The sequence below is a fragment of the Phoxinus phoxinus genome (assembly GCF_949152265.1).
Source record: "Phoxinus phoxinus genome assembly, chromosome: 11".
Classification (NCBI taxonomy): Eukaryota; Metazoa; Chordata; class Actinopteri; order Cypriniformes; family Leuciscidae; genus Phoxinus; species Phoxinus phoxinus.
The window spans coordinates 30757213-30781719 of record NC_136886.1 but is presented as its reverse complement, the minus strand read 5'-3'; the positions used below and the strand labels follow the sequence as shown (position 1 = coordinate 30781719).

Sequence of the window (24507 nt, the reverse complement as noted above, 5' to 3'; positions counted from 1 at the left end):
TTGATCTAAAATGATGTCCACACTCTGTATCGCAACTGTTGCTGAAAGTAATCTGAACGTAGCCTATGTCGGGATAAGAAATAGAAGGAAGAATTGCAGTAAGGGCTAGAGAAGCTAACGTTAGCTCGTTCGGATCTTTACCACATATTAACTTTAGTTTGTCAAAATTTTGCGCTCTTTCCTGCTTACTAAGTCCTTCTCTATATGATTTTGCAGCTTCTACATGTTTTTTCTGTGGTTTATTAGTGCAACAATGTGTTCAGTCGTACATACACAGTGCAATCCATGCTGTTGTTTACATCCGAGTACCTCCATAATGGCCGCGCATCCGGGTTACCGCCCAGAACGTGACGTTGGTGAAAACCCTCTATACTATACTATTATTTCTGCAGAAGTACTTATACATTATGCACATTTTCTGTATCGACCCATGACTTACTGCAAAAAGTGTATACAATTTTGTGTCAAATACTGTATTTCACAATGCAATGCACGTGACTTTATATTTCCAGTGTTATGAATGAACTGGAAATAATTAATTAATCAATCTCCATTTGTAAAAATGTCTAGTTAGTTCATGATTTGATTGGGCTGAAAACTTTTAAGACACTTTTGGTAAAAATGTATTTCGACATGTCAACTAACTCTCATTAGAGTATTAGACTGATTAATATCTGCTAACTCTTTGTTTTGATGTCCCCTGAACAGCCATTCTACTGACTGTATGTAACTTGGCAACTACATGTCAACTTATTCTATCAACCCCAACCTGAACCTGAGTGTACTAATACTTTAATCTAATGAGAGATGACATGTAGTAGCAAAGTTACGTTTACTTAGTAGAATATTTAAAGTGGACTATCGAAATAAAGTGTAACCACATTTTTAAACAAAACAAAATTTTAAAAGAAAAATTCCAGATGCAAAATTTTGACAACAGCGTGGTATAATGCGCAGGGTTTCACTAAAGAATAGGCAGCATACACTGCGTAATATTCAGTGAATTGTAGGCCTACACTAGTTTTATATTTCATAGCCCTAGACCCACAAGGGATTTGATTTTAGCAGTAATTTGGCTGCAAGCCACAGAGAATTGCAAATTCAAAGAAACTAAGAGAAAGTATCTGCAAAGAACATAAAGGTATATGCAGCTCTACGATAAAAGGCCTTTTTAACAGGGACCTTAAAGCACCACACCGATCTTATCTAAACAGCATTTCTGTCGTCGATAAGAGGATCAATTGATTTCATCACAGGCAAATGCTCAGAAACTTAAATCCGTCCGGAGCCTCCCTGCTTGAGTAATGATGAAGCGGATTGAGGTCGGCTCAGAAGCCGGATCTCAAAACCAAAGCCAAAAGCTTCTGATTTCATGGTGTAACAGTTGAGAAAATATGAATTTATTCATGCACACAAAAATAAAGGTTTGTAATAAAGTACTCACTGATGTTATGGCACAATAAAGAGCTCTGCTTCATATAGAGAGATGTTTGATTTTAAAAACAGATCGGATGGTTAAACTCAAATTAGCAATTTGGGAATAACTGCTCCTGCGGATTGCTGATTAAAGCTTTGTGCTTTTAGTATTAGTGAAACAAATAATAAATTCCATGCATGCATACATAATGAAAATCCTTTAATATTTTGCACATAGATATATTCATATTATTATTGTTATAATAATAACTGTAAGTCAAAAATAATAGTCATTATATATGCATATAAAACTAATCCATTAATTTACTATACTATGCTGCACTTCTGTATATAAAACAACATAAAGCTTATATACAGGAGCTTTTAGGGAAGGAATAATAAAGCCAATAAACACGCATACATACACACACAGAATCAGTGCAAAACACTGCTGAGGTTATTCAGTCACTGACAACATGTACACAGTCCATTCTGCTTTCGTTGATGACCATAAACCACACACAAACACCTTGCACTGGTGTCAGTCATGTAAAAAAAAAAACAAGATATGGAAAACCTAGAAAACATGACACTGATGCTCCTTCGTAGATGTCTGGATGAAAAGTGAACATTAAAGATATTTCAAATAGCTTTGGTTGAAAAGAAACTGCATAAATAAATATCAAGGACAGGGAAGCACCTTCAGAGAAGCCACAGCATCATGTTTCATGTGTCCTATTGCTACTCAGAATGATACAGAGAGACACCGATATAGAGAGAGGGACGGCTCGAGTGTTTGATTACCCAAATGCAGTGCTGTTAAACATCTGTAAACCACAGGAGACATTTCGATTCTCATAGCTGTGTGTGGGTGTGTCTGTTTCTGTGGTTAGTGTGAGCGTCTTCTTTCCCCAGAACGGGTTGGGAAAACATCCTGCGTCTCGCTCTAGTCCCCTTTGAAATGATTGCACCAGAGGGTCCACAAAGCGAACTGCTGTTATGACAACTGAAATGGGGCCAGGCTGCTCGGCCCATCGCACACAGGGTGAAGGGATGGAATATCTGCCTGGTTAGAGAGCGGCTCCAGGGACCCCTGCGTCTCCCCAAACCTCCAAGCAAGGGTGTGGTCAAGAGGAGCCATCAAAACTGTGGACACAGAAATTTCACTTTCAGCGGTTACAATTTGAAGCAGTAAAAATCATGACATCAAAATTCATGTGCCCTCATGATCTTTGATTCCCACTTGCAATGACATCTCTTCGAGGGTGGGACAACCTGTCACTCACATGAGATCCACCAATAGCAAACCACAACCATCCAGTAATCACGTCCCGCTTTACTTTTTTGTTACTAGTATCTCATTTCACAGATAGTTTGTTTCTGTATTGTTTCTATATTAAAAATGTCAAGTATTTGTTAGCTCTTGTTTTAAACTAATTTGATCCGTTATTACGCTTACGCTGAGGACGTTGTACAAGCCGGAAGTGACGGTTGGTCAGTGGTATCTGTCCCGCCTCTCCTTCACTGTGATTGGACGGCTGGGTAAAAAGTGACAGTGAGGAGCTCTGCGTTTTACCCAAAGTTGAATTTGCAACTCTCGGCGGTCGCTAAAAAACTGCGAGCTTCTGCGTGAAATAGACACTCAGCACTTCATTACACTCCTGCCGTTTTAAAAACGCGGCGCTACCATTGAAAACAATTGGAAAAATTCACTAGCTGCAAAAAGCGCTTTGGCGGAAACGTGCCCAAACATGCATAAAAATACCTTTTTCAAACCAATTGCAAATGTTTTATTGAGGGTGTAATCTATTAAATGCAATTAACAAGTCATCTAATACCATTAAAAAATTAAGAGTCTTATTAAGAGTGTCTTAAATCGTAGAGCTTGTTTTGTTCTTCACCTTAGTATTCAACACATCAAAATAAGTGTACTTCTGTAAAGCATGACAAAAGATTATTAAAACATAATGATTTAAATTGTATTTTTATGAAGTCAAATTTTTGATGGGACATTTTTGCACTTTTTTTAAAAAGCACTTAAAAACACTTTTTCTGCGATATAAAGATACAGCAGAAATAGTAAGAATAGTATGCTATTCTCGAATTCAGCATATGTCAACACTGGACATAAAGCTGTGCCTGTTAAGCGATTTTAAACAAATAGTTTGCCATAAATGTGTCATCATATACTAACCTCTGTTTTGTTCCAACCCTGTATTATTTTCTTTCTTCTGTGAAACAAAAAAAAAGAGATATCTTCAGAAGAGCTTTAGTTATTCATTCAAGTAAAATGGATGGTGATTTATATTTTTTAAAAGGCGCCATACTAGCACCATAAATGTAGTCCATACTCCTTGTGCTCTATATTTCAAGTCTTCTGAATGCAAGCATAAAAAAACTCCAGCATAGGGGAAGATTTTTGGGGGATTTGGGAGCTTTTTATATCATAATTCATATGTTTTTGTTTTACAGAGGAAAGAAAATAATACAGATGCCTTAACATGAAGGTGAGTAAATGATGACAAAATTCAGAATCACAGGTTTTACAAGAGGATTACAGAAATCACCCATGCATTAATTACCACAAACAACAGGTAATTGAAAATCATGGTGGGAAAAATCAGCATTCCTGTGACCGTGGTGAAATCTTGATGGGATTGATGAGAAATCCCTAAGGATAAATGTCTGCCTTTGAGCTATTAAATATTAACAAAGCCATTTTCTGCCCCTGCTGGGCAGCTTTATGAGATCACAGATGGGGTCACCTCTACCGTTGCATTCATACACATAAGGAAGCATACATGCATGGATCATGTGACACTTGGGCTCTGTTTTAACTAGTTTTATAAGCTGCCTCCGTGGATTCTCTACGTTAACAGCTTTCTTCCTGAAATGAAGTTCATGCATATTGCACACAAAACTGAAAAGCACTTGAGAAATTCAGATCAGACAGAACTCTTGACAACTTCACAACTTCTGGGAGTCGGAGTGAACAGGTCAGTCTGCCAGGAAGCAAAATCGTGTTTAAGGGTGTGTTCACACTTGTAGTTCGGTTCGCTTGGTTCATTTGGTCCTCCTGACCAACAACAACAAAAATATTTAATCCTGGTCCGCTTAGCTTTCACATTGCCATTTTAACACCGAACATAAAGATAGAATCTAAAGGCATAGGGATATGCTCACAACCTGATTGGTCGGCTTTTATTACGTAGGCCTATATTGTGAGACTAGCTTACTGAACATCCAAAACAATGCTAAGTGCTGTGCGCTAAATGCTAACGCTGCGTAGCCGACATATGATCGTATTTTGACAAGCTGAGAACTTGTGAAGAACATTTAAAATGTGTGAAGGAGTCAAAACAGTGTCAGGAATCCCTCCGTCACACATACAAACAAAGATTTGCTGCGATGAGACGCGGTTCTGATGCTTTTACTGTGATGGGCAACATCACAGTTCGTTTACATGTCTTTGGTCCGTGTTGCGTTTGTAGCAGGTTGATTGGTTGTAGTGGCGTCATCACACCCTTTGGACCAATCAGGATGTAGCTGCGTGCTATATGGGCAGAGGGTGAGCACTCGTGACACTACGGTGTTGTCAGAGGCGCATTTCCGCTGTGGGTCCTCTCTCTCGCGTTCGTGGGGCAGTCGTAGCTATTGGACAGGTAATGTAGCGTGGTTAACCTTCTCACTGCTTAGAGACTTTGTTAGTGTCGCGATGGGCATTACAACGTGCAATGTCTTTTGCAGTGTTTCTCCTGTCATAAACCCGGCCTTTCCTGCAACGGAACCGGGTTGTGCTGCGGGTAGGTTGAATCCGTTTCCTTTTTAAAACATTTACAGGAACTGAGTTTAATGGGCCGTTGTATTGTATGCTTTGTGTAGCTGTACTAACGATACGATTGGGGTATATACATCGCCTATAGACGTGCAGCTCCCTGATAGGTACGTATGTATGCGAGCCGGCATCGCGTGTATGTTTAATCGTGTTTTGTTATTAAATGTGATTTTTGTATGTACGATAGGACGGTGAAGCACATGTTGTTGCCGGTGTCTACACGAGTCTCGTCCTTCCCGCCTCGCTGCTGTTTTGTCTCTACGGAGGTTTAGTTTCAATTCAACCGTGTTTGACAACGGACTGTTAAAGGAGAAAGCTATATGAGCCCTCCTGGGGTTCTGAACGCCTCGACGCGCTATACAGCGCGGGACTCGACGCGCATTTGGGCGTTCGCCCTGTTTGTATTTTAGTGACTGCTATACAAGATAGCTTTGCCTTCTGGGGCCCGCCTGTGTCCGTTAATGTGTACGTGTGTGTGTGTGTGTTTGGGAGGGTTTCGTTGTTTGCTTATGATTAAGTGATTATGATTAGCTTATATTTCTTTTTGATTTAAGGGTTTATACAGATTTTCTTTCTTTGTTTTCATTGATCTATGGTTTCTTGTTTGATTCTTTGAAATTTACTTTATTATTGATAGAGTGACATTTGATTAGTTTATATTTCTTTTGATTCAAGTGTTTATAAAGAAGATTTTCTTTGTGGTTGTTTTCATTGATTGATGTCTTTTCTTTTTTTGATTCTTTATTAACTGAATGTTTTTCTTTTAGTGCTGAGTGCCAGAAGTGGTGGTGTCGGTGTCCTCGGTGGTGGTGTCTCCTCCTGTGTGCTGTGTTTTTCCCTTTTTGGTGTATTTTGAGTTTGGTTATTTTTTGGTGTGTTTATGTGTGATCAGGGAATCCTTAACCCTTGAGACCCCAAACCTTTGACCCGGTCTCCTCCACTGGTAAGGCCTCAGCATTCCCCTCTTTTTCTTTGTTCTCTTTATTTAGTGTGAATGGTATTTTATTCTTGTTGCTCATTTTAATGGTATAAATAAAATTATTGTTGTTTTACTGAAATTACGTCTCTGGCTTCGTGTATGAATCGAACCTGTGTGCTTTTAGTAAATTTGGTGGTTTAATTATCCAACTAACTTAACTCTACTTCCCGGGGTGAAACTCCCTGGGTGGCGTAGTCAGTTCCCGCAGTGCCACTCGCCACAATCTGGCGTAGTCGGCAGGGTCGTGCATTTTTGAAAGCCAGAGACGTTGTTCCGGTCTTATTTGTGTGGGGTAATTGTGTTGTGGGTTATTGTGTTTAACCTTGTTTTTTTTATTATTTCTTTTGATTTAGAGACAAAACAGCAGCTGGCGTTACTCTTCTCCTTGCAGCTTTTCACAAACTGCTGTTATTTTTCCGCTTCGGCTCCATTGTCTTAGTTGGGCTTAGTTATGGGTGAGGAGTTACAGGAGTTGAGGGAGTTAGTTGCACAGTTGAAGGCGGATAATGAGAGGATGCGCCAGGAGCAGAATGTCAACAATCCTGGCCCTGGCGCTACGGCTCCTACTAATGCCATGGTTAATGCCCCTGTAACCGAGCGACTGATTGTTGTACCTCGAGATAGAAAATGTCCCACGTTCCGGGGTAGATCAGGTATAGGGCTCTCAGAGTGGCTTGATGAGGTGCAGGCCTGCATGAGGGCCCGCCACCTGTCTGTTTTCGATCAGGCGTTTTTCTTGTTTGACCATTTGGAGGGGGAAGCGCGCGAAGAAATAAAGCATCGCCCCAGTACAGAGCGAGGTGACCCAGCCAAAATTATAGAAGTATTAAAGGAGATGTATGGCTGTTATGAGTCTTATGTAGCACTTCAGGAAGCTTTCTTTTCTAGACGGCAGCAGGAAGGAGAGACACTGCAAGAGTTTTCGCTCGCCCTGTTAAGTCTTATGGCCTCCGTAAAACAGAGTGCCCCCAATGGCATGCCAAATTCCGAGGTATTGTTGCGCGACCAGTTTGTGGAGCACGTGCTTGAAGGTGCTCTTCGCCGCGAGTTAAAACAGTTGGTGCGTCGGAAACCTACTGCAACACTGCTCGAGGTTAGGGGAGAGGCTATCCGGTGGGAGCGTGAGGGGTTGCCTGGAGGTGCTAGGGGTCGAAGTCATTCTGTCCCCTCTGCCTTGGGCATGCAGTTTGGAGTCCAGTGTGGTCCTGAGGGTTTGAGTACAACTAGTCCAGCCACTGAGTTGAGTGAGATGAGGGAAATGTTGAAGTTGCAGCAAGAGCAGTTAAACCAGCTTACTCATAGTATTTCCCTCTTACAGAACTTCCAGCCGCGCAACCGGCCATTTTATAAAGGCCCTGTTATATGTCGGCGCTGTCAACAACCAGGCCACTTTGCCAGGGAGTGTGAGGGGATACGTGCTCCACCTAATGCTCCGTTCGTTTCGCCTGCCTCCCAACAGCCCGCTAGGCCGTCGCGTCATTTTCCGTCTTCGGAAAACTAGCGCCCGCCGAATTGCAGAGTCACAATTCGGGGGGGGCAGTCATTGGCTCTGAGGGTAGTTCAAGTGTTTTGGAAGGAGGTCCTCTGTTGATTTCTTCTTGTCCACGTTTGGACGTGATGATGGGAGGGGTTGATGTCCCTTGCTTGGTGGACACTGGATCTATGGTGTCCACAGTTACGGAGAGCTTTTTCTTTCAGCATTTTGAGCCGTGGGGTGGAGAGAGACTTCGGTCGTGTCACTGGCTGCAGCTCCGAGCGGCCAATGGGTTGGCCATCCCTTATATCGGCTACCTGGAGTTGGATGTTAAACTTTGTAGCAAGTTAATGACAAGGTGCGGGGTGTTGGTGGTTAAAGATCCTGCCGGTGATATGCCACTCCATGTCCCTGGTGTGATGGGGATGAATATCATCCGTAGGTGCTACAGAGAGCTGTTCGGCCAGTATGGGTTGGCCTTGTTCAACTTACCTTCGGTATCTGGGGCTCCTGAGCCTGTGGTGAAGGCATTGCAGTGGTGTCACCAGGCCAGTGAGCAGGCCCCTCAGGATGTTCCAGGTAGGGTGAAGGTTCGCGGTAGTAAGTCCTGCCGCATCCCTGGTGGCACAATGAAGATCATCGCTGCGACCTGTTCCGAGCAGTACTCGGGTTGTCCAGTACTGTTTGAGCCCCTGGATTCTGGTTTACCGGCTGGACTGTTGGCCTCCCCGGCTCTGGTGCAAGTGGCTGGAGGTACAGCCTATATCCCGATTGTGAATGTTGGAGCCATCGATGTGATGCTGTATCCGCGTACTGTGGTGGGCACCCTGGATAAGGTTCGTGTGGTCAGCTTGCCTACAGGGGTCACCGAGGTGCCATCTGTGGTTGCCACAGTGAGGTCCCAAGCTGTTTCTTCCGGGGTGCAAGACCAGATTGAGATCATGGACTTGTCCCCATTACCTGCAGAAGAGCAGGGCCGGGTTCGGTCCTTTTTACAGGAATATACATCTGTCTTCGCCTCCCATGATGGTGACTTAGGTTGTACAGATTTGATTGCTCATGATATTCCACTTTTGGACGAAGTCCCTGTTCGGCAACGCCATAGGCGTATCCCCCCTTCTGAATATGAGTTAGTTAAAGATCACATCAACCAACTTTTGGAAGCACAGGTAATTCGGGAGAGCTGCAGCCCTTATGCTAGTCCCATAGTGTTAGTGAAGAAAAAGGACGGAAGCATGCGTATGTGCGTTGATTATAGACAGCTCAATAATAAAACGAGAAAGGATGCATTTCCTCTTCCTCGTATCGATGAGTCCCTGGACGCCTTGACGGGTGCCCGCTGGTTTTCGACTTTGGATTTAGCCAGCGGCTATAATCAGGTCCCTGTGTCTGAGGCGGATCGACCCAAGACGGCCTTCTGTACTCCATTTGGTCTCTTCGAATGGAACCGCATGCCGTTTGGGTTATGCAACGCTCCAAGTACTTTCCAGAGGCTGATGCAACGTATATTTGGTGACCAACAGTGCCAATCATTGCTCTTGTATCTTGATGATATTGTAGTTTTTTCGTCCACAGTTGAACAGCATCTGGAGAGGTTGGAGGTAGTGTTGGGAAGGCTTCAACAACAGGGCCTAAAGGCCAAGCTCAGCAAATGTGCGTTCTTCCAACAGGAAGTGCGCTACTTGGGCCATGTCATTTCGGACAAAGGTGTCTCCACAGACCCCAGTAAGGTGCAGGTGGTGGCAAACTGGCCACCCCCTACCACTATCTCAGAGTTACGGTCGTTCCTGGGTTTTGCTAGTTATTACCGCCGTTTTGTAGAGGGGTTCGCCAAGCTGGCGGCCCCTCTGCATAGGCTGGTAGCTCAACTAGGGGGCACCAAGTCAAAGAGAAGAACAGAACTGTCTATGGAAGGACATTGGACGGAGCAATGTCAGTGTAATTTTGAGGCACTCAAGGTCAAACTTGTTACAGCACCGGTGCTTGCTTATGCCGATTTCTCATTACCATTCATTCTTGAGGTCGATGCAAGTTACGGGGGACTTGGGGCAGTGCTCTCCCAGGAGCAGTTGGGCAAGGTTAGGCCGGTGGCTTATGCCAGTCGAGGTCTGAGGCCCACTGAGCGCAATATGCAAAACTACAGCTCTATGAAGCTCGAGTTTTTGGCGCTCAAGTGGGCCATGACCGAGAAATTCAGGGAGTATCTGCTGGGCCATAAATGTGTCGTCTTCACGGACAACAATCCCCTTAGCCATTTGTCCTCGGCAAAGCTTGGGGCTACCGAGCAGCGCTGGGCAGCGCAGCTGGCCTCCTTTGATTTTGAAGTAAAATATCGATCGGGGAGGAGTAATAGAAATGCAGATGCCCTGTCCCGTCAACATCCTTTTGGTAGACAGGACCTAGAGACTGTGGTTCCAGGTACGTTACTCCCAGACCCTTTGCAGCATGTCTTAGTTGAAGCGGTTCAATCTGCTGTTGTGTCTTTGCCCGAATATACTCTGTCGGACCTCAGTGACCTGCAACAGGCAGATTCAGTCATTAAAGAGGCCCTGGTCTTCTGGCGGAAAGGAAGTCGTCCCAATGGTGAGGAGCGAAAGGCGGCTTCACAACCTGCCTTGGCATTGCTCCGCCAGTGGGACCGCTTGATGGAAAAGGACGGGGTCTTATATCGTCAGACTTTCCGCCCTGATGGCCTTGAGGTAGTGTTCCAGCTAATTTTGCCAGCTTCCTTAAGGGGAGAGGTGTTGACCAAAGTCCACCAAGACCATGGTCACCAGGGCGTGGAGAGAACACTGGAGCTTTTACGAAGGCGGTGTTACTGGCCAGGTATGTCCTCTGCAGTCGCACAATGGTGTCGGGCCTGTGAGAGGTGCCAAGTGGCTAAGGACACCCAACCAGCCGTTCGCAGTTTCATGGGGCATTTATTGGCTTCAAGGCCAAATGAGATTGTGGCTATGGATTTCACAGTGTTGGAACCAACTTATAACGGCTTAGAGAACGTCCTTGTTATGACCGATGTATTTAGCAAGTACACGCTTGCTGTTCCCACCCGTGATCAGAGAGCATCTACTGTGGCTCAGGTTCTGGTGACGGAATGGTTCTCTAAGTTTGGTGTTCCTGCTCGTTTACATTCGGACCAGGGTCGCAATTTCGAGAGCGCTCTGATCCAACAGCTTTGTGGGCTTTATGGTATCAAGAAGTCTCGTACGACTCCGTACCATCCAGGTGGTAATGGTCAGTGCGAGCGCTTCAATCGCACTCTGCACAATTTATTGCGTACCTTCCCGGTGTCTCGAAAGCGGGACTGGAGTTCCTGTCTGCCACAGGTGCTGTACTCGTATAACACCACTCCTCACCAGGCGACTGGAGAGTCTCCATTCCTGTTGATGTTTGGGCAAGAGCCCAGGCTCCCAGTTGATTTTTTTGTTGGGTCGAGTACAGGATCTTTGTGGTGGCAGTACTCATGAGTGGATCCAGGAACATAAGGCCCGCTTGCGTATAGCCTTTGAAGGGGCTGGGGAAAGGTTAAGGGGTGCGGCTGAGCGTCGCAAGAGGAATCATGATCAGCATGTTCGAGATCGTCCTTTGGAGGTAGGCCAACTGGTGTGGTTGCGGAACCTCAGTACCCGGGGTCGTCATAAGATCCAAGATCTGTATGATTCTATGTCGTATAGGGTCCTGAGGGCACCAGCCGAAGGCGGAGCTGTGTACACCATAGCACCGGTAGATAATCTGACTAAAATTAGGCATGTTAATCGTGCCCTTCTGAAGGCTGTGGTAAGGTCAGACCCTTCTGGAGACCCCGTTGCTCCTCTGTCATCCCCCTTAGATCATTACGAGTCAGAAGAGGAGTATTTTGGTGACAATGAGGTACTAGTTCTTGGGCATGTGTCTCCTGTGGTAGAACAAACTCCAAGCAACCCAGTATCCCCGGCTCCGGAGCCCGTTAGGGCTCCTAGTACTGTGGACGAAGTTCCACTGGCCACCCATCCTGATTCCGGTAATGCGGCAGTTCGTCGGACAGCCCGATCAACCGCAGGCCACCATTCTAATATCAATCGCCTCCCAAGGGCTGTTGGGGAAACAGCGGGTGGTGCCGTGGACCTTCCAGACCCCCTGGCAAATTCTGTGTTGGCCTTCTCTAGACCATGGAAGTAGCTGGGGTTAAACCTGTGGTGTGATCAATCGTCGGGGCGACGATTCAAAGGGTGGGGTAGATTGTAGCAGGTTGATTGGTTGTAGTGGCGTCATCACACCCTTTGGACCAATCAGGATGTAGCTGCGTGCTATATGGGCAGAGGGTGAGCACTCGTGACACTACGGTGTTGTCAGAGGCGCATTTCCGCTGTGGGTCCTCTCTCTCGCGTTCGTGGGGCAGTCGTAGCTATTGGACAGGTAATGTAGCGTGGTTAACCTTCTCACTGCTTAGAGACTTTGTTAGTGTCGCGATGGGCATTACAACGTGCAATGTCTTTTGCAGTGTTTCTCCTGTCATAAACCCGGCCTTTCCTGCAACGGAACCGGGTTGTGCTGCGGGTAGGTTGAATCCGTTTCCTTTTTAAAACATTTACAGGAACTGAGTTTAATGGGCCGTTGTATTGTATGCTTTGTGTAGCTGTACTAACGATACGATTGGGGTATATACATCGCCTATAGACGTGCAGCTCCCTGATAGGTACGTATGTATGCGAGCCGGCATCGCGTGTATGTTTAATCGTGTTTTGTTATTAAATGTGATTTTTGTATGTACGATAGGACGGTGAAGCACATGTTGTTGCCGGTGTCTACACGAGTCTCGTCCTTCCCGCCTCGCTGCTGTTTTGTCTCTACGGAGGTTTAGTTTCAATTCAACCGTGTTTGACAACGGACTGTTAAAGGAGAAAGCTATATGAGCCCTCCTGGGGTTCTGAACGCCTCGACGCGCTATACAGCGCGGGACTCGACGCGCATTTGGGCGTTCGCCCTGTTTGTATTTTAGTGACTGCTATACAAGATAGCTTTGCCTTCTGGGGCCCGCCTGTGTCCGTTAATGTGTACGTGTGTGTGTGTGTGTTTGGGAGGGTTTCGTTGTTTGCTTATGATTAAGTGATTATGATTAGCTTATATTTCTTTTTGATTTAAGGGTTTATACAGATTTTCTTTCTTTGTTTTCATTGATCTATGGTTTCTTGTTTGATTCTTTGAAATTTACTTTATTATTGATAGAGTGACATTTGATTAGTTTATATTTCTTTTGATTCAAGTGTTTATAAAGAAGATTTTCTTTGTGGTTGTTTTCATTGATTGATGTCTTTTCTTTTTTTGATTCTTTATTAACTGAATGTTTTTCTTTTAGTGCTGAGTGCCAGAAGTGGTGGTGTCGGTGTCCTCGGTGGTGGTGTCTCCTCCTGTGTGCTGTGTTTTTCCCTTTTTGGTGTATTTTGAGTTTGGTTATTTTTTGGTGTGTTTATGTGTGATCAGGGAATCCTTAACCCTTGAGACCCCAAACCTTTGACCCGGTCTCCTCCACTGGTAAGGCCTCAGCATTCCCCTCTTTTTCTTTGTTCTCTTTATTTAGTGTGAATGGTATTTTATTCTTGTTGCTCATTTTAATGGTATAAATAAAATTATTGTTGTTTTACTGAAATTACGTCTCTGGCTTCGTGTATGAATCGAACCTGTGTGCTTTTAGTAAATTTGGTGGTTTAATTATCCAACTAACTTAACTCTACTTCCCGGGGTGAAACTCCCTGGGTGGCGTAGTCAGTTCCCGCAGTGCCACTCGCCACACGTTCATATATCATTCGAACCGCACCAGAGTTCATTTAGAAGCGGATCGAGACCCATCTTTTCAGCGGTCTAGGTCCGCTTGTTTTTTTTTCAATGTCAGTCTGTTATTGTGTCATCACTGGTTTAGTTTGTCAAATGATATCGATCAGTCAGTCAGTCGCTTCCTTTTGAATTAAGCCGTTCTTGGCTAGAATACGCTGTGAATCAGAATTATTTTAGTATTTTGAATTAGCTTTTATTTGTATATTTTCAAGTTTTAATTTTAATTTTAGTGTAAGTTTTAGTAATTTTTTTGTAATGTGTTTTTGTCATTTTTATTACTTCAACTTAAACATATTTTATTTCAGTTATAGTTGCTAAGGCAGTTTAAGCTTTTCATGGAATATTTCAGCTTTACTTCAATTAACAAAAACTATTTTAAAGGGTTTTAGCTTTAGTTAAAGTCCCCCTGTGGTAAAAATGTATATATAATTAATAATAATTTTTAATTTTGTTTATATGTCTGTCTGTCTGTGTTGTGTTTTAATATGCTTTAAGACAAACCATGTGTAAATTCAAAAGTCAGCACCATTGCTGAGCATTTTCTCCTTAAAACTGCAGTGACCCAAAGACAGTCTCAAAAACGCGATTTGAAATCGCTGGTGTTTCTGACGTGAGTGAGTGGAGGCGGGGCTCATTTGCATATTCATAGAACCTCCTATACTAAATGAGGCAATGGTGTAGATTTACATTCAAACTATTATAAGGCATGAAGACATTTTTTTTTTTTCAAGGAAAAAACTTTTAATCCCTTAAAACACACATTTGGTGATCACAAAGATGCATTTTAAGTGATACAATTATTGACTACAGTGGGACTTTAATAATAACAACACTGATCCGAATAAACTGTGCTCACTATTAATTCTAGTAGAGTTTGACTTTAGACTGTTGCTAAATGAACAATTTGACACATAAATATTGGGTAGAATGGTTCATTTTTAATTACTGGTACATTTTACATTTTTCTATTAATACTGTGAATAATTAGTATTTGCTATCAACCTTTTTTCCATACTTATTGAAAATCTGCACTAAGCTCGTTGTGATGCATCAGCAAAGGGTACATACAATGCTGCCTTGGTCAAAATAAGGTTTCTTATAAGCATAATTTAGCTGCCTACTGTTTTGGAATAAACTGGAGCATACCAGTGATGCCTAAAAATGCTGTCTAGGTAGGCAGCTCACTGGGGTTTGGAACAGAGACATTGCAGCAGAACTCACCTGTCCCAGAGCTTCACGTTCCTGCAGTTGTTGGTGCAACATCCTGCTGATATCAAAGCTGTGAAGATAAAAAACAATTTTGTGGATTTTAGTGTCTAAAAGTACAAAGCCCATTTTCTTTATTTTTAATGATAGCCTGCAAACCTTCCAAGACAGACCTACCAAAAGCTTAGAGATCGCTCAGCAATGATATATGCTTCTGCAGAGGTTACACTGTTACCATGAAGAAAAAAATATACATGTATTTTGCAATACAGTGAAAATATATTGATTTTACCTTTATCACCCATCTGTTGAAGTTTTATATTGTACTGCTGTTACATCATTCACAATGTTTTATGGGATTGAGTCCCTCATAAAATACTTTTATATAACTTTTCATATTCCGGTTTCATAAGCCTACTTTTGTAGTTTAAAGTTTTTTTTGTGTGTGTGTGGTTTGTCTTGGAGCTGGTTGGTTTATTTCATGGTTATTTATTGAAGAAGAAATGCCTATAATGAAAATGAAGGGAGAAAAAATCTTCCGGAACAAACGCAGCTGGAAAAAGTGGGCCATTGCTGCATACTTCTTATGAATTGTGTTAATACACTCCTAATACACTCCTCAGCAGCAGACACAAAATGTAACTCATTTGGATTTGGCGGGTCAACAGAGGTGTTGGTAAAATGTGGTGTGGTGTGCATTATTTGAGCGAAGTTATAACGAAGTTTAATATAGTGTAATTTATAGAAATATATCTTACTGTGCGTGCAAGCGTGCGTGTGTGTGTGTGTGTGTGTTTTAAGTGGACTATATGAGTGAAGAAGTCCTGCAAGTCTGTTTTCACCAGAAGATCATTTTGATGAAAAATTACAAGGTCAAAACATATTTTCAGAAATTAAGCAAATATGCATGGGTGAAAAAAAAATATATATTTTTAGTGAATTTTGCTGACTCTTAATTTTAAGGTGTCCCTGTTACAGTGTAATTATACATTTAAGTACTGAGTAATAATTCACTTTTTCCTCAATTTTTGAGGTATTTTTCCGGCTTCCCTTGTTTTCACTGTTATACGGTAGGGGGCGCTATTAGGCATCATCTGAAAAAGTACAGAATCTCCAGATCAAGACAGGTGAAGAAGCAGAAACAAGCGATAGCAAATGTAAGCAGATGCATAAATAACACGATCATCACCATTAAACAGCATATCAAAAAAATCTAAACTGCCTAATCTTACTGAATGAAATGTCGACACAGGACGAGCTATAGGACTGTGAAATCATTAGGGATGTAGATGGACTCAATCTGTGTTTCTGTGTTTTGATTATTGTTTTGAATACGATGACAAAAACGTGATTTTCTCAGCTTTTTGCTCAAAATGTTGCTTTTTTTTATGAAACTTACCCACATTCAAGTGTTGATAAAACTACAGTACACATTCTTCCAATAGGATTAGGTTTGGCTTAGGGTAAGTTGCAGGTAACATCATTTATAGTTATTACTACAGTAACTACATGTCACATGTGTAACAATAAAAGTTTAAATAAAGTGTTACCTGAATTTTTATTTCATGCCAACTTTAATGACAGAAAATCCTGATGATCATGTTATCCATGATTTGAGATTGTTCCAAAGAGCATCTTGTGCTTCAATGGATGGAAATCTCACTCATGATTGCGCGATACTGGGAATCCTTGCTTTTTGATTTGTTTCATCACCAAATATTGATTGGATGCTTATCCTTGATCATCCTTTGAGCATTTGTGGAGCAGATTCCTAAACCACTTTGTTGTTCTTATTATCTGCTGTTTGATCAAAGCTCCCCCGGACATCAGATTTAGTTTGCGTTCTCGGTTGTTTCTGCGCTGTTTCATGCTTTATATACTTTCACGTTGTCATGTTGGCGGATAAACCGGCCAGGATGTCTGTTAAAACCTCCTAAAGTGTTTCTCAGAAGTTCACAGACTGGCATGAATCTTTAATGGCCGACTGCAATCGCACGCCTGAAGCAAATATGATAACGAGATGAAAAAACAGAAGCGGTGAATGAAACATAGAGCACTATTGATGCCGGCTTAATGGAAGCGAGCGCAGACAGAATGGATGTGCCGTCACTATATCTGAATGAATATCGAATGACTTCGAACAGTCAGAGTGCAGGGAAGCTGGATATCCTCAGATTAGCCTGCCAATGAAAGGAGGGCTCATATATGTTGCATGTCAGATTTTACTCATAAAGAAGTCTGAGAATGTAGACATGACACTGTGAATAATATCTTACCGCATGTTCTTACTCTGGCAGATTACACCCTCCACAGTGTGAGGTTTCTTAGCCCAAAGGTTGTCGCTATGTCTGCTAGTGTGTGTGTGTGTGTGTGTGTGCTTGACGGGGTGGCAAATGGGAAAAGCAGACAGGTTTATAGTTGGTTTAGTCTTGCCGAGCTCAGTAAAACAGGTAAATGAGGATTTGCCTGTGGTCTCCAGTGTGCAACTAAACCTTAAAAAGAGAAAATAACTGCTCAGGCGCTGAGAGGGCAACAATTTATGTTGGGAGTCTCTTATTTCCTACAGACAACCCTCAGTCTCTGAACTGTTCCTAGAACCATTCGGCTAAAAAACACCTCGATTTTATTCAGAGGCCAAACTGAGCAAAAATATGCAATTTGGTGCAGTTGCTGTGCCAAAAAGTAACATTAAATTCTGATAGTTTGCAAATCAATGAGATCTTTACAACAGCGGCTATCGTATGTATCGTATGTATATCGTACAGACTATAAGTCGCTCTGGAGTATAAGTCGCACCAGTCAAAAAATGCGTCATGAAGAGGAAAAAAACATATATAAGTCGCACTGGACTATAAGTCGCATTTATTTCGAAATTTATTTCAGAAAAATCACAGACCAAGAACAGACATTTAATCTGGAAAGGCAAGTTATTCAGCTACACAATAGCACACTGAACAACAGGCTGATGTCCGGTATGTTAACGTAACGCATTAACAGTTATTCAGCTACACAATAGCATAAAGAACATATACCTGGGAGGCTGAATAGGCTAAATTAACATTAGCCAGCGAGTCCAACAAGTTACCGGTAAGCAAGTTCACCAAGCTCCCGCGATCTCATTCCACAACACTGAATTCTTTATCCTCGGTGTCGCTTCTGAACAACTCCGCTAGCTAGAGCGCCCTCTCGCGGCTTTAGACGGTAATGTTTTCTCTTGGTTCATCTCAGTCAGTATGAATTAATTTTGATATATAAGTCGCACCTGACTATAAGTCAAACCATGAAAAAAAGTGTGACTTAGTCCGTAAAATACGGTAATATGATACTGTATAGGGTTAAAAGACTTTAAATTCATAGGCCCTGTTTACACCTGGTGTTAAGATGTGTTTTGGTCGATCGGATCACAAGTGGATGACGTTAAATACAGGTGTAAACGGGATCTAAAATGTTTTTAGCTTGTCCACATTTGACCACTTCCAGAAAAACCCATACGTTTACCCTCCCATAGACCATCCTCTCAAAGAAATCAGGACACAAGTGGTTGAAAGTGGGCGAAAGAGACGGATTAAAACACCAGGTGTTGCTAAACGTGTATATGTGTCTTCCTCGTCTACTTGTGATCTGATCGACCAAACGCAGGTACAAACAGGGCCTTAGATTAGTCATTGAAATGTGGCAGGAAATCCAAATCTCTTGTTGTATACTGCCATTAACATTAACAATCATTATACTAGGCTTTACATTATAATAATTGTCTAAGCATGAGTTTAGCTCTTGAGCTTGAATATTGAAATTGCATTGTGTAGGCTTTTATAATGTCACAGTGCTTCTTGGCTGGTAGCTTACAACATTCAATTTGCCCTGAAAGCTCACGGTCAGATATTTATGCCATGTGGGGCGACTCCGATCTGTCAGATACAGTCTATCCTGAGAGAGGTGGTGCGGAGGTCAAGATGTGTGATTTCATATTTGTGCAGGTTCAAAACTTGGGTCAAGAGGAATATCTCCTTTTTCTCCTATATCTATAACAGACACACACACACACACACACACACACACACATACTTACACATTTCTATCATCGTAAAACAGGGATTACTGGAGAATGTCCTATATTTTCAGAGATCATGGGAACGCTTAAGCTCTGACGTGGGAGGAGGCCAAAAAATGATCGTATCGATGAGAAGAGCATCTACTTGCTCTCCTCTGAATTGTTTAGAAGTAATAATTAAATAGTTATAAATGCAGGAGTCTGTAAACATTGCCGTTATGTAAATGTTCACATTTCTTTTCCATGATCACCACTGTCACACAAGGACATCTGCCTGCATCATATTTGTAATTCCAAGTAATTCCAAACACAGATGTCGTCTTTTATGTTGTCAGTTTATCATTTTCACGCATCTGCACTAGTTGTAGATTCTGTACTGTAATAATACAGCTCATCCAAATATTTTTAATAGCCTACCATGCATAAAATGTCTAACTGCCTAAAATATATCACTGAAATAATCACCTCGCTGACAGTCTTGGGCTTTGTTCACACTGCAGAGGAAACGTGATTTTTTTTTTTTTCTTTAATCTGATTTCGTAGACTAAAAACTGAAAGTTATGTTGCCAGATCAGATTTTTTTAATTCACTTTTGCTCGCGTGTATTTATTCGTGGTGACAGTAACGATGCAAATGCGCATTCACCAACCATTCGTGAGACTTTAGCAATAGATCATGCAAAAAACAAAAAGCAAGCAGCATTTTAATGAAGTTTTCTTGTTGCAAATTAAAAAAAAGGAATAAAAAAATCTTATTTTTAGTCTTATCAAATTTTAGTCTGAAAAAAAACTGATTTTATGCTGCAAGACTGAATAAAGACATAGACTCTGTAACCAGCAAAAAAAAATATGATTCAGGGAACCTGCCGAAAACTAGCCAATCAGAAATGCTCTCTAGCTGTCAATCATTTTGTCTGTTGGGGGTTGCTGATGGCGTGCGGTTCAACAGCTTCTAAACACAGTAAAATAATGCCTTTATATTCTGTCATACTGTATCATCCAAAGAATACCCACAATGCCCCTCTCAGAGCATGCTAACTGAAGGTCATCGCCTAATGAAGCTCACTGCACATTTGTGCATGACAGTGTTAACCCATATCCCTTCAGGCAGAGTCATGCTCAGCTCAGCCGCTTCACACGGATGCGGGATCCAGAGTTTGTTGTCTTAATCCCACACATAGCTTATTACACAAAATCAAAAGCATTCTTTCATTCTTTCTGGATTTTGCATTGTGGTTGTCACAAAATATTGTCAAGCTTTTTAAAAAGACCATTTAAACTCACTAAAATGTCATTAAATACATTGCAGTGTTTGAGAAACCTGTTAGAAAACAGTTATTTTTGCAATTTCATTTAGTAATGCTACTGGGGGAAAAATATGTGGATATAAAAATGCAAAAGCAGGGTTTTTTTTTTTTTTTTTGTGAAATGCACAAAGCCATGACTCAACACTCTAAGCTGAGCTCGCCATGAAAATCCATTAGGGGACCCGTGACTAAGAGCTCACTGTAATATTCTTTCTTGGGGAAATAAAAATACTCAAATATGGCGCACAGAGCAAGAATTATAGGACATTTTCTCACTTGCCAGATTCTGGTTTTGTTCAGTTCATCTGCTTAAACCATGTCACTGCCTAAATGTAAGCCTCAACCTGTATTGCATTTTTGTGCACTGGTCAAACACTGCTAAGGGGAAAAGGAGACCACATATCATTCCATAAATTTCACATGTGATCAGTTCCTTATTTATATTTTTTTTTCCAGTATTTACATATTTTATCACTTTATATTTGTAACTGATATTTCTGTTGAACACATATGACTTGTTACTGCCTATTGTCTTTTTAACTGAGTCCCAAAAATATAATAAATAAATACATTTCAAATGAAATAAAAATTACTTATAAACTGTAATTTGTTAAAGTGCAAACTGTACTAAAGTTTTATTAAAATAAAATAACATAAAAAATCTAATGTAGCCTTTAGTATAAAATAATTTTGTTAGTAAACTTTTTACTAAAATAAAATAACATAAAATAATACAAATAAAATGAAAATAAAATAAAATATATATATACAGTAATTTGTTAAAAATTGTAAACTTCACTGAATCTTATTAAACTATTCTAAAATTGTATTATAATAAAATAATATAAAATTAAAACTAAAATGTAGGCTTAAGTATACAAGAATTTTGTTAGTGTAAATTTTACTGAATAAAAATAAATATAAATAAAATAAAATATATAGAGAGTAATTTGTTAAAAACTGTAAACTAAAAAACTGTAAAACTAAAATTTTATTAAAATAAAAAAAACTAAAATGTAGCCTTCATACATACACATAATACAGTATAAAAGTGTAAACTTTATGAAAATAAAATAAAATAAAATGGAATAAAAACTAAAGGCTTCGGTATACAATACTTTTGTTAGTGTACATTATACTAAAATAAAATAAAATAATAAAACACAATAAATAAAATTAAAATAAAATGCATACAGTTATTTGTTAAAAAGTGTCAAATTTACAAAGCTTTATTAAAATAAAATTAAAAGTTTTTTAAAAGCTTCAGTTTACAATACTTTTTAGAGTGTATATTAATAATAAAATAAACTAAAAATGATTCAGCAGGACACCTGTGCGACTGTGTGTTAATGGAAGTAGGGGAAAGGTATTTGTCTACTGTATGTGGGGAGGTAAACACTGAGAAAGTCTTCAGCTTCAGGGCTAAATTTAGAGCTGGAGTCAGAGGGGGGTATCTCCCAAGGTCACGGAGAAGCGCACACAACAGCACACTAACACACACCTACACACACACAGCAATTGAGATACAGGTCTGCCTAAACCACAGGCTTCCCTGGGGACTGGAGAGTTTGAGTCTGAAGAGGTCTGACTTCTGTATTATCGGAAAATGGCTTTTTTTTCAGAAGTTGTGTAATGGCCGCTTTGTCTTCTCTTTAAAACCCTTATCTGTGGTATTAGGAAGGTCTCAGATTTGCCATGATGATTTAAACTGAAGTGAAAGCTGAGAAAGAAATCTCAAATGCACAAGAGTTTAAAAAGTTCCATTAAAAATAAAGAGTTTTTTAGAAGAGAAGTGTTGGCCAGAATGTTTAATGTGATTTAACATGCTAAAAAATAATAGTCATTGGGTTTATGAGAGAAGTAACAATGTCTGATTTAAGAACAAATTCAGGATGTTTTTGTTAACCCGCTGGGGTCGGCAAACGCGCCGGTGCGTTTTGCTCGTTTTTTTTTTTTTTACATAGCAGCAAAATAGACTTAAAATACTCATAACAAGTTAATTTTGTTCATAAAATAAAAGTTCTTTATTGGCACCTTTATTGGCATTTTTTGAAAAGAATCTTTAACATCCATACGGAACCTTTCCATTCCACAAAAGGTTCTTTATAGTGTTAAAAAGGTTCTTTCGATTTAGAAATGTTCTTCACACAAAGACAGAAATGGTTCTTTTAAGAATTGTTCAGTAAAATGTTATTTGGACCCTAAAATCTTTTTTTCAAAATCTTCTGGTTGTGATAAATCCCCTTCATGGAAGAGTTGAACCATGATTTGGAGTTTACTGACTCAATGAAGGGTATAAGATTATCAGTAAAATTCAACCTTCTGTCACAATCACACAATGCTATGGCTTTACAAGACCTGGAATATAGTTCATGAGGACTACTTTTATATTTTTATAGTGCTTTAATGTCCATTAGAAGTTTAAAAGCTCCAGTCCTTATTCATTGTAATTGGATGGAAAGCTTTGCATTATTAAAAATGTCTTGTTCCACAGAGGAAACAGGACATTCAGGTTTGGCAAGATACGTTGGTGAGTAAATAATGACGGAATTGTACGTTTTGGGTGTAACTAATCATTTAACCTTGCACTGTTAAAAAAATACTTTGGTCCATCCATCTGCTCACAGTGCGGGGTCAGCAAAAAATAAAAGAATTACAAATCTGAGCCAAGATATAAACAGAGAATAGAGCGCCCATTTTTCTCTGCTTATACAACAATGCCCTCATTTTAGTGTTTAGTGACGTGGGCATACTTTTCAAGACACGTTTTCTTCAGCATAAAGCTGGATGTTGACAGACATCGCCAGATCAGTGTATCCACACACTGTACTGCCTCTATGAAAACAGCTTTCATGTGAAATCCAAAACCACCAAGCACATTTCCGGCATGAGCTGACAGCATTAGCTACTGTACAACGTGATTCCCATGCAAAATAAAGCCTCTCTGAAAGAAAGAAGAAGAAAAAACTAGCAGCACGATATTAAGATTAGTTTTGAGGAAGTCAAGAGGTGCTTGTTTTCATGCAGGATTTCAGCCAAAAACGCAGAGGGATTGTATTGTGACGCTGTTATTTAGATGCTCGTTTATCTGAACTTGTGTTGACTAAAGCACTGTGAGGTTTATAATCATGTGATTTGGCTTTTTGAATAAGAGCCGCATGCTAAGAAAGCAGAAAAATAATAATTCTCTGAAAACCTCTTACAGGATTATCCAGAGCTTCAACATCATACATCCCTAGTCTACATCTATGCACAAGTTTAATTCCCACAACAAATACTAGTTGTAGCGACTGCTAACACTGCAACACACTCAGTTTGAATGGATTTTTTTAATAGCTACACAAAGCAATGGTAACCATTTCCATCACGCCGGTCTGCAAAATAGACAACCAAAGCTCTTATGTCACGTTTTGTTATATAATTGTGATTCAACTGTGATATAACTGTGATATAACTCAAAAGTTCAGTTTATATTCACTTCAGCTACTGAGTTAAATAAATAAATAACATTGGCTTGCCTGGGCACCGTGACTGCAACAGTAAATGCTGACAATGCGGATAGATTCTCTATAAAAGCGGTCACTGACAGGGCACTTCAACAAATACAGATGTCAGAACAGTATTCTTGTTATCTACCCTTACAAAAAAAGAGGTTTATTCAAGTGTGCAGTCAGTATATTTCTTCTACTTTTTATGTACTTCTCAGAAATATACTTAAAATTGTACTTAACTGACAAAAAGGTCTACATACTTGTATTCAATCATTTGATCGAGATACTTAAAAGAAAAATTAAGTATTCTAAGTACACTTGCCTTGTAGTTTAGTTGTTTAATCCCTGTTTAATCTTTTGATTGAGTTGCCTATAAAAAAAAATCACATATGGCTACTTTTACATACAGCATTATAAACGTACATTGTTTGAAAAAAAATATTTATGAATAAAACAGATATGTTCCTGATTCTGAGAATCTGAATGTTTGTGTAGGCTAGTCCACTAGTGTACATAGCAATTCACTTTTTTAATTTGCTACAAACACTCTTTCACCGCCATTGACTTAATTTTCCGGCAATCCATGATTTCACTGTTATATGGTAGGGGGCGCTATTACCGGTACGCATCTTTGGAAACAGAAACCAAATACAGTTGAAGAAGAAGCGGAAACGAGTGATATGCCTTGTCCAAATACCCACACTTGCGGTCTTTGCACTTGACCACTTGTCTATTTGCATGACGTATATCCTCTATTTGTCCCAAGTGTTCAAGTAGGTGTAAAGACAGCAAGTGTGTGTAGAACTTTTGATTCCTCGATGGACACACTTATAGCGTGTGTATATATTTTCAATACTTTGCATTTTAAAATAAACTTACATGTCTGTTCAGTAGTCGCTATGTAACTAACAGAAGACACATTTAAATTGTGGTGCTTC

At 40.4% G+C, this 24507-nt stretch overlaps 2 protein-coding genes across 3 annotated transcripts in view; both read right to left on the bottom strand.

Moving 5' to 3' along the window:
* Positions 1-24507, bottom strand: part of nhej1 (nonhomologous end-joining factor 1) — a 217776-nt gene that overhangs the window by 5683 nt on the left and 187586 nt on the right. The window lies entirely within an intron of this gene.
* The window catches only part of ccdc85al (coiled-coil domain containing 85A, like), a 30943-nt gene continuing 7323 nt past the window's right edge, over positions 888-24507 (bottom strand). The window contains exons 3-5 of one of the 2 annotated variants that reach the window (XM_079628079.1): positions 14737-14794; positions 3611-3647; positions 1617-2562 (exon numbers count right to left, since the gene is read on the bottom strand). In XM_079628079.1, the coding sequence (XP_079484205.1) occupies positions 2557-2562; positions 3611-3647; positions 14737-14794 (101 nt within the window). In that variant the 3' untranslated portion in view covers positions 1617-2556. Of the gene's footprint in view, positions 2563-3610; positions 3648-14736; positions 14795-24507 lie in introns of both variants that reach the window. The other variant, XM_079628080.1, reaches the window with a different exon arrangement.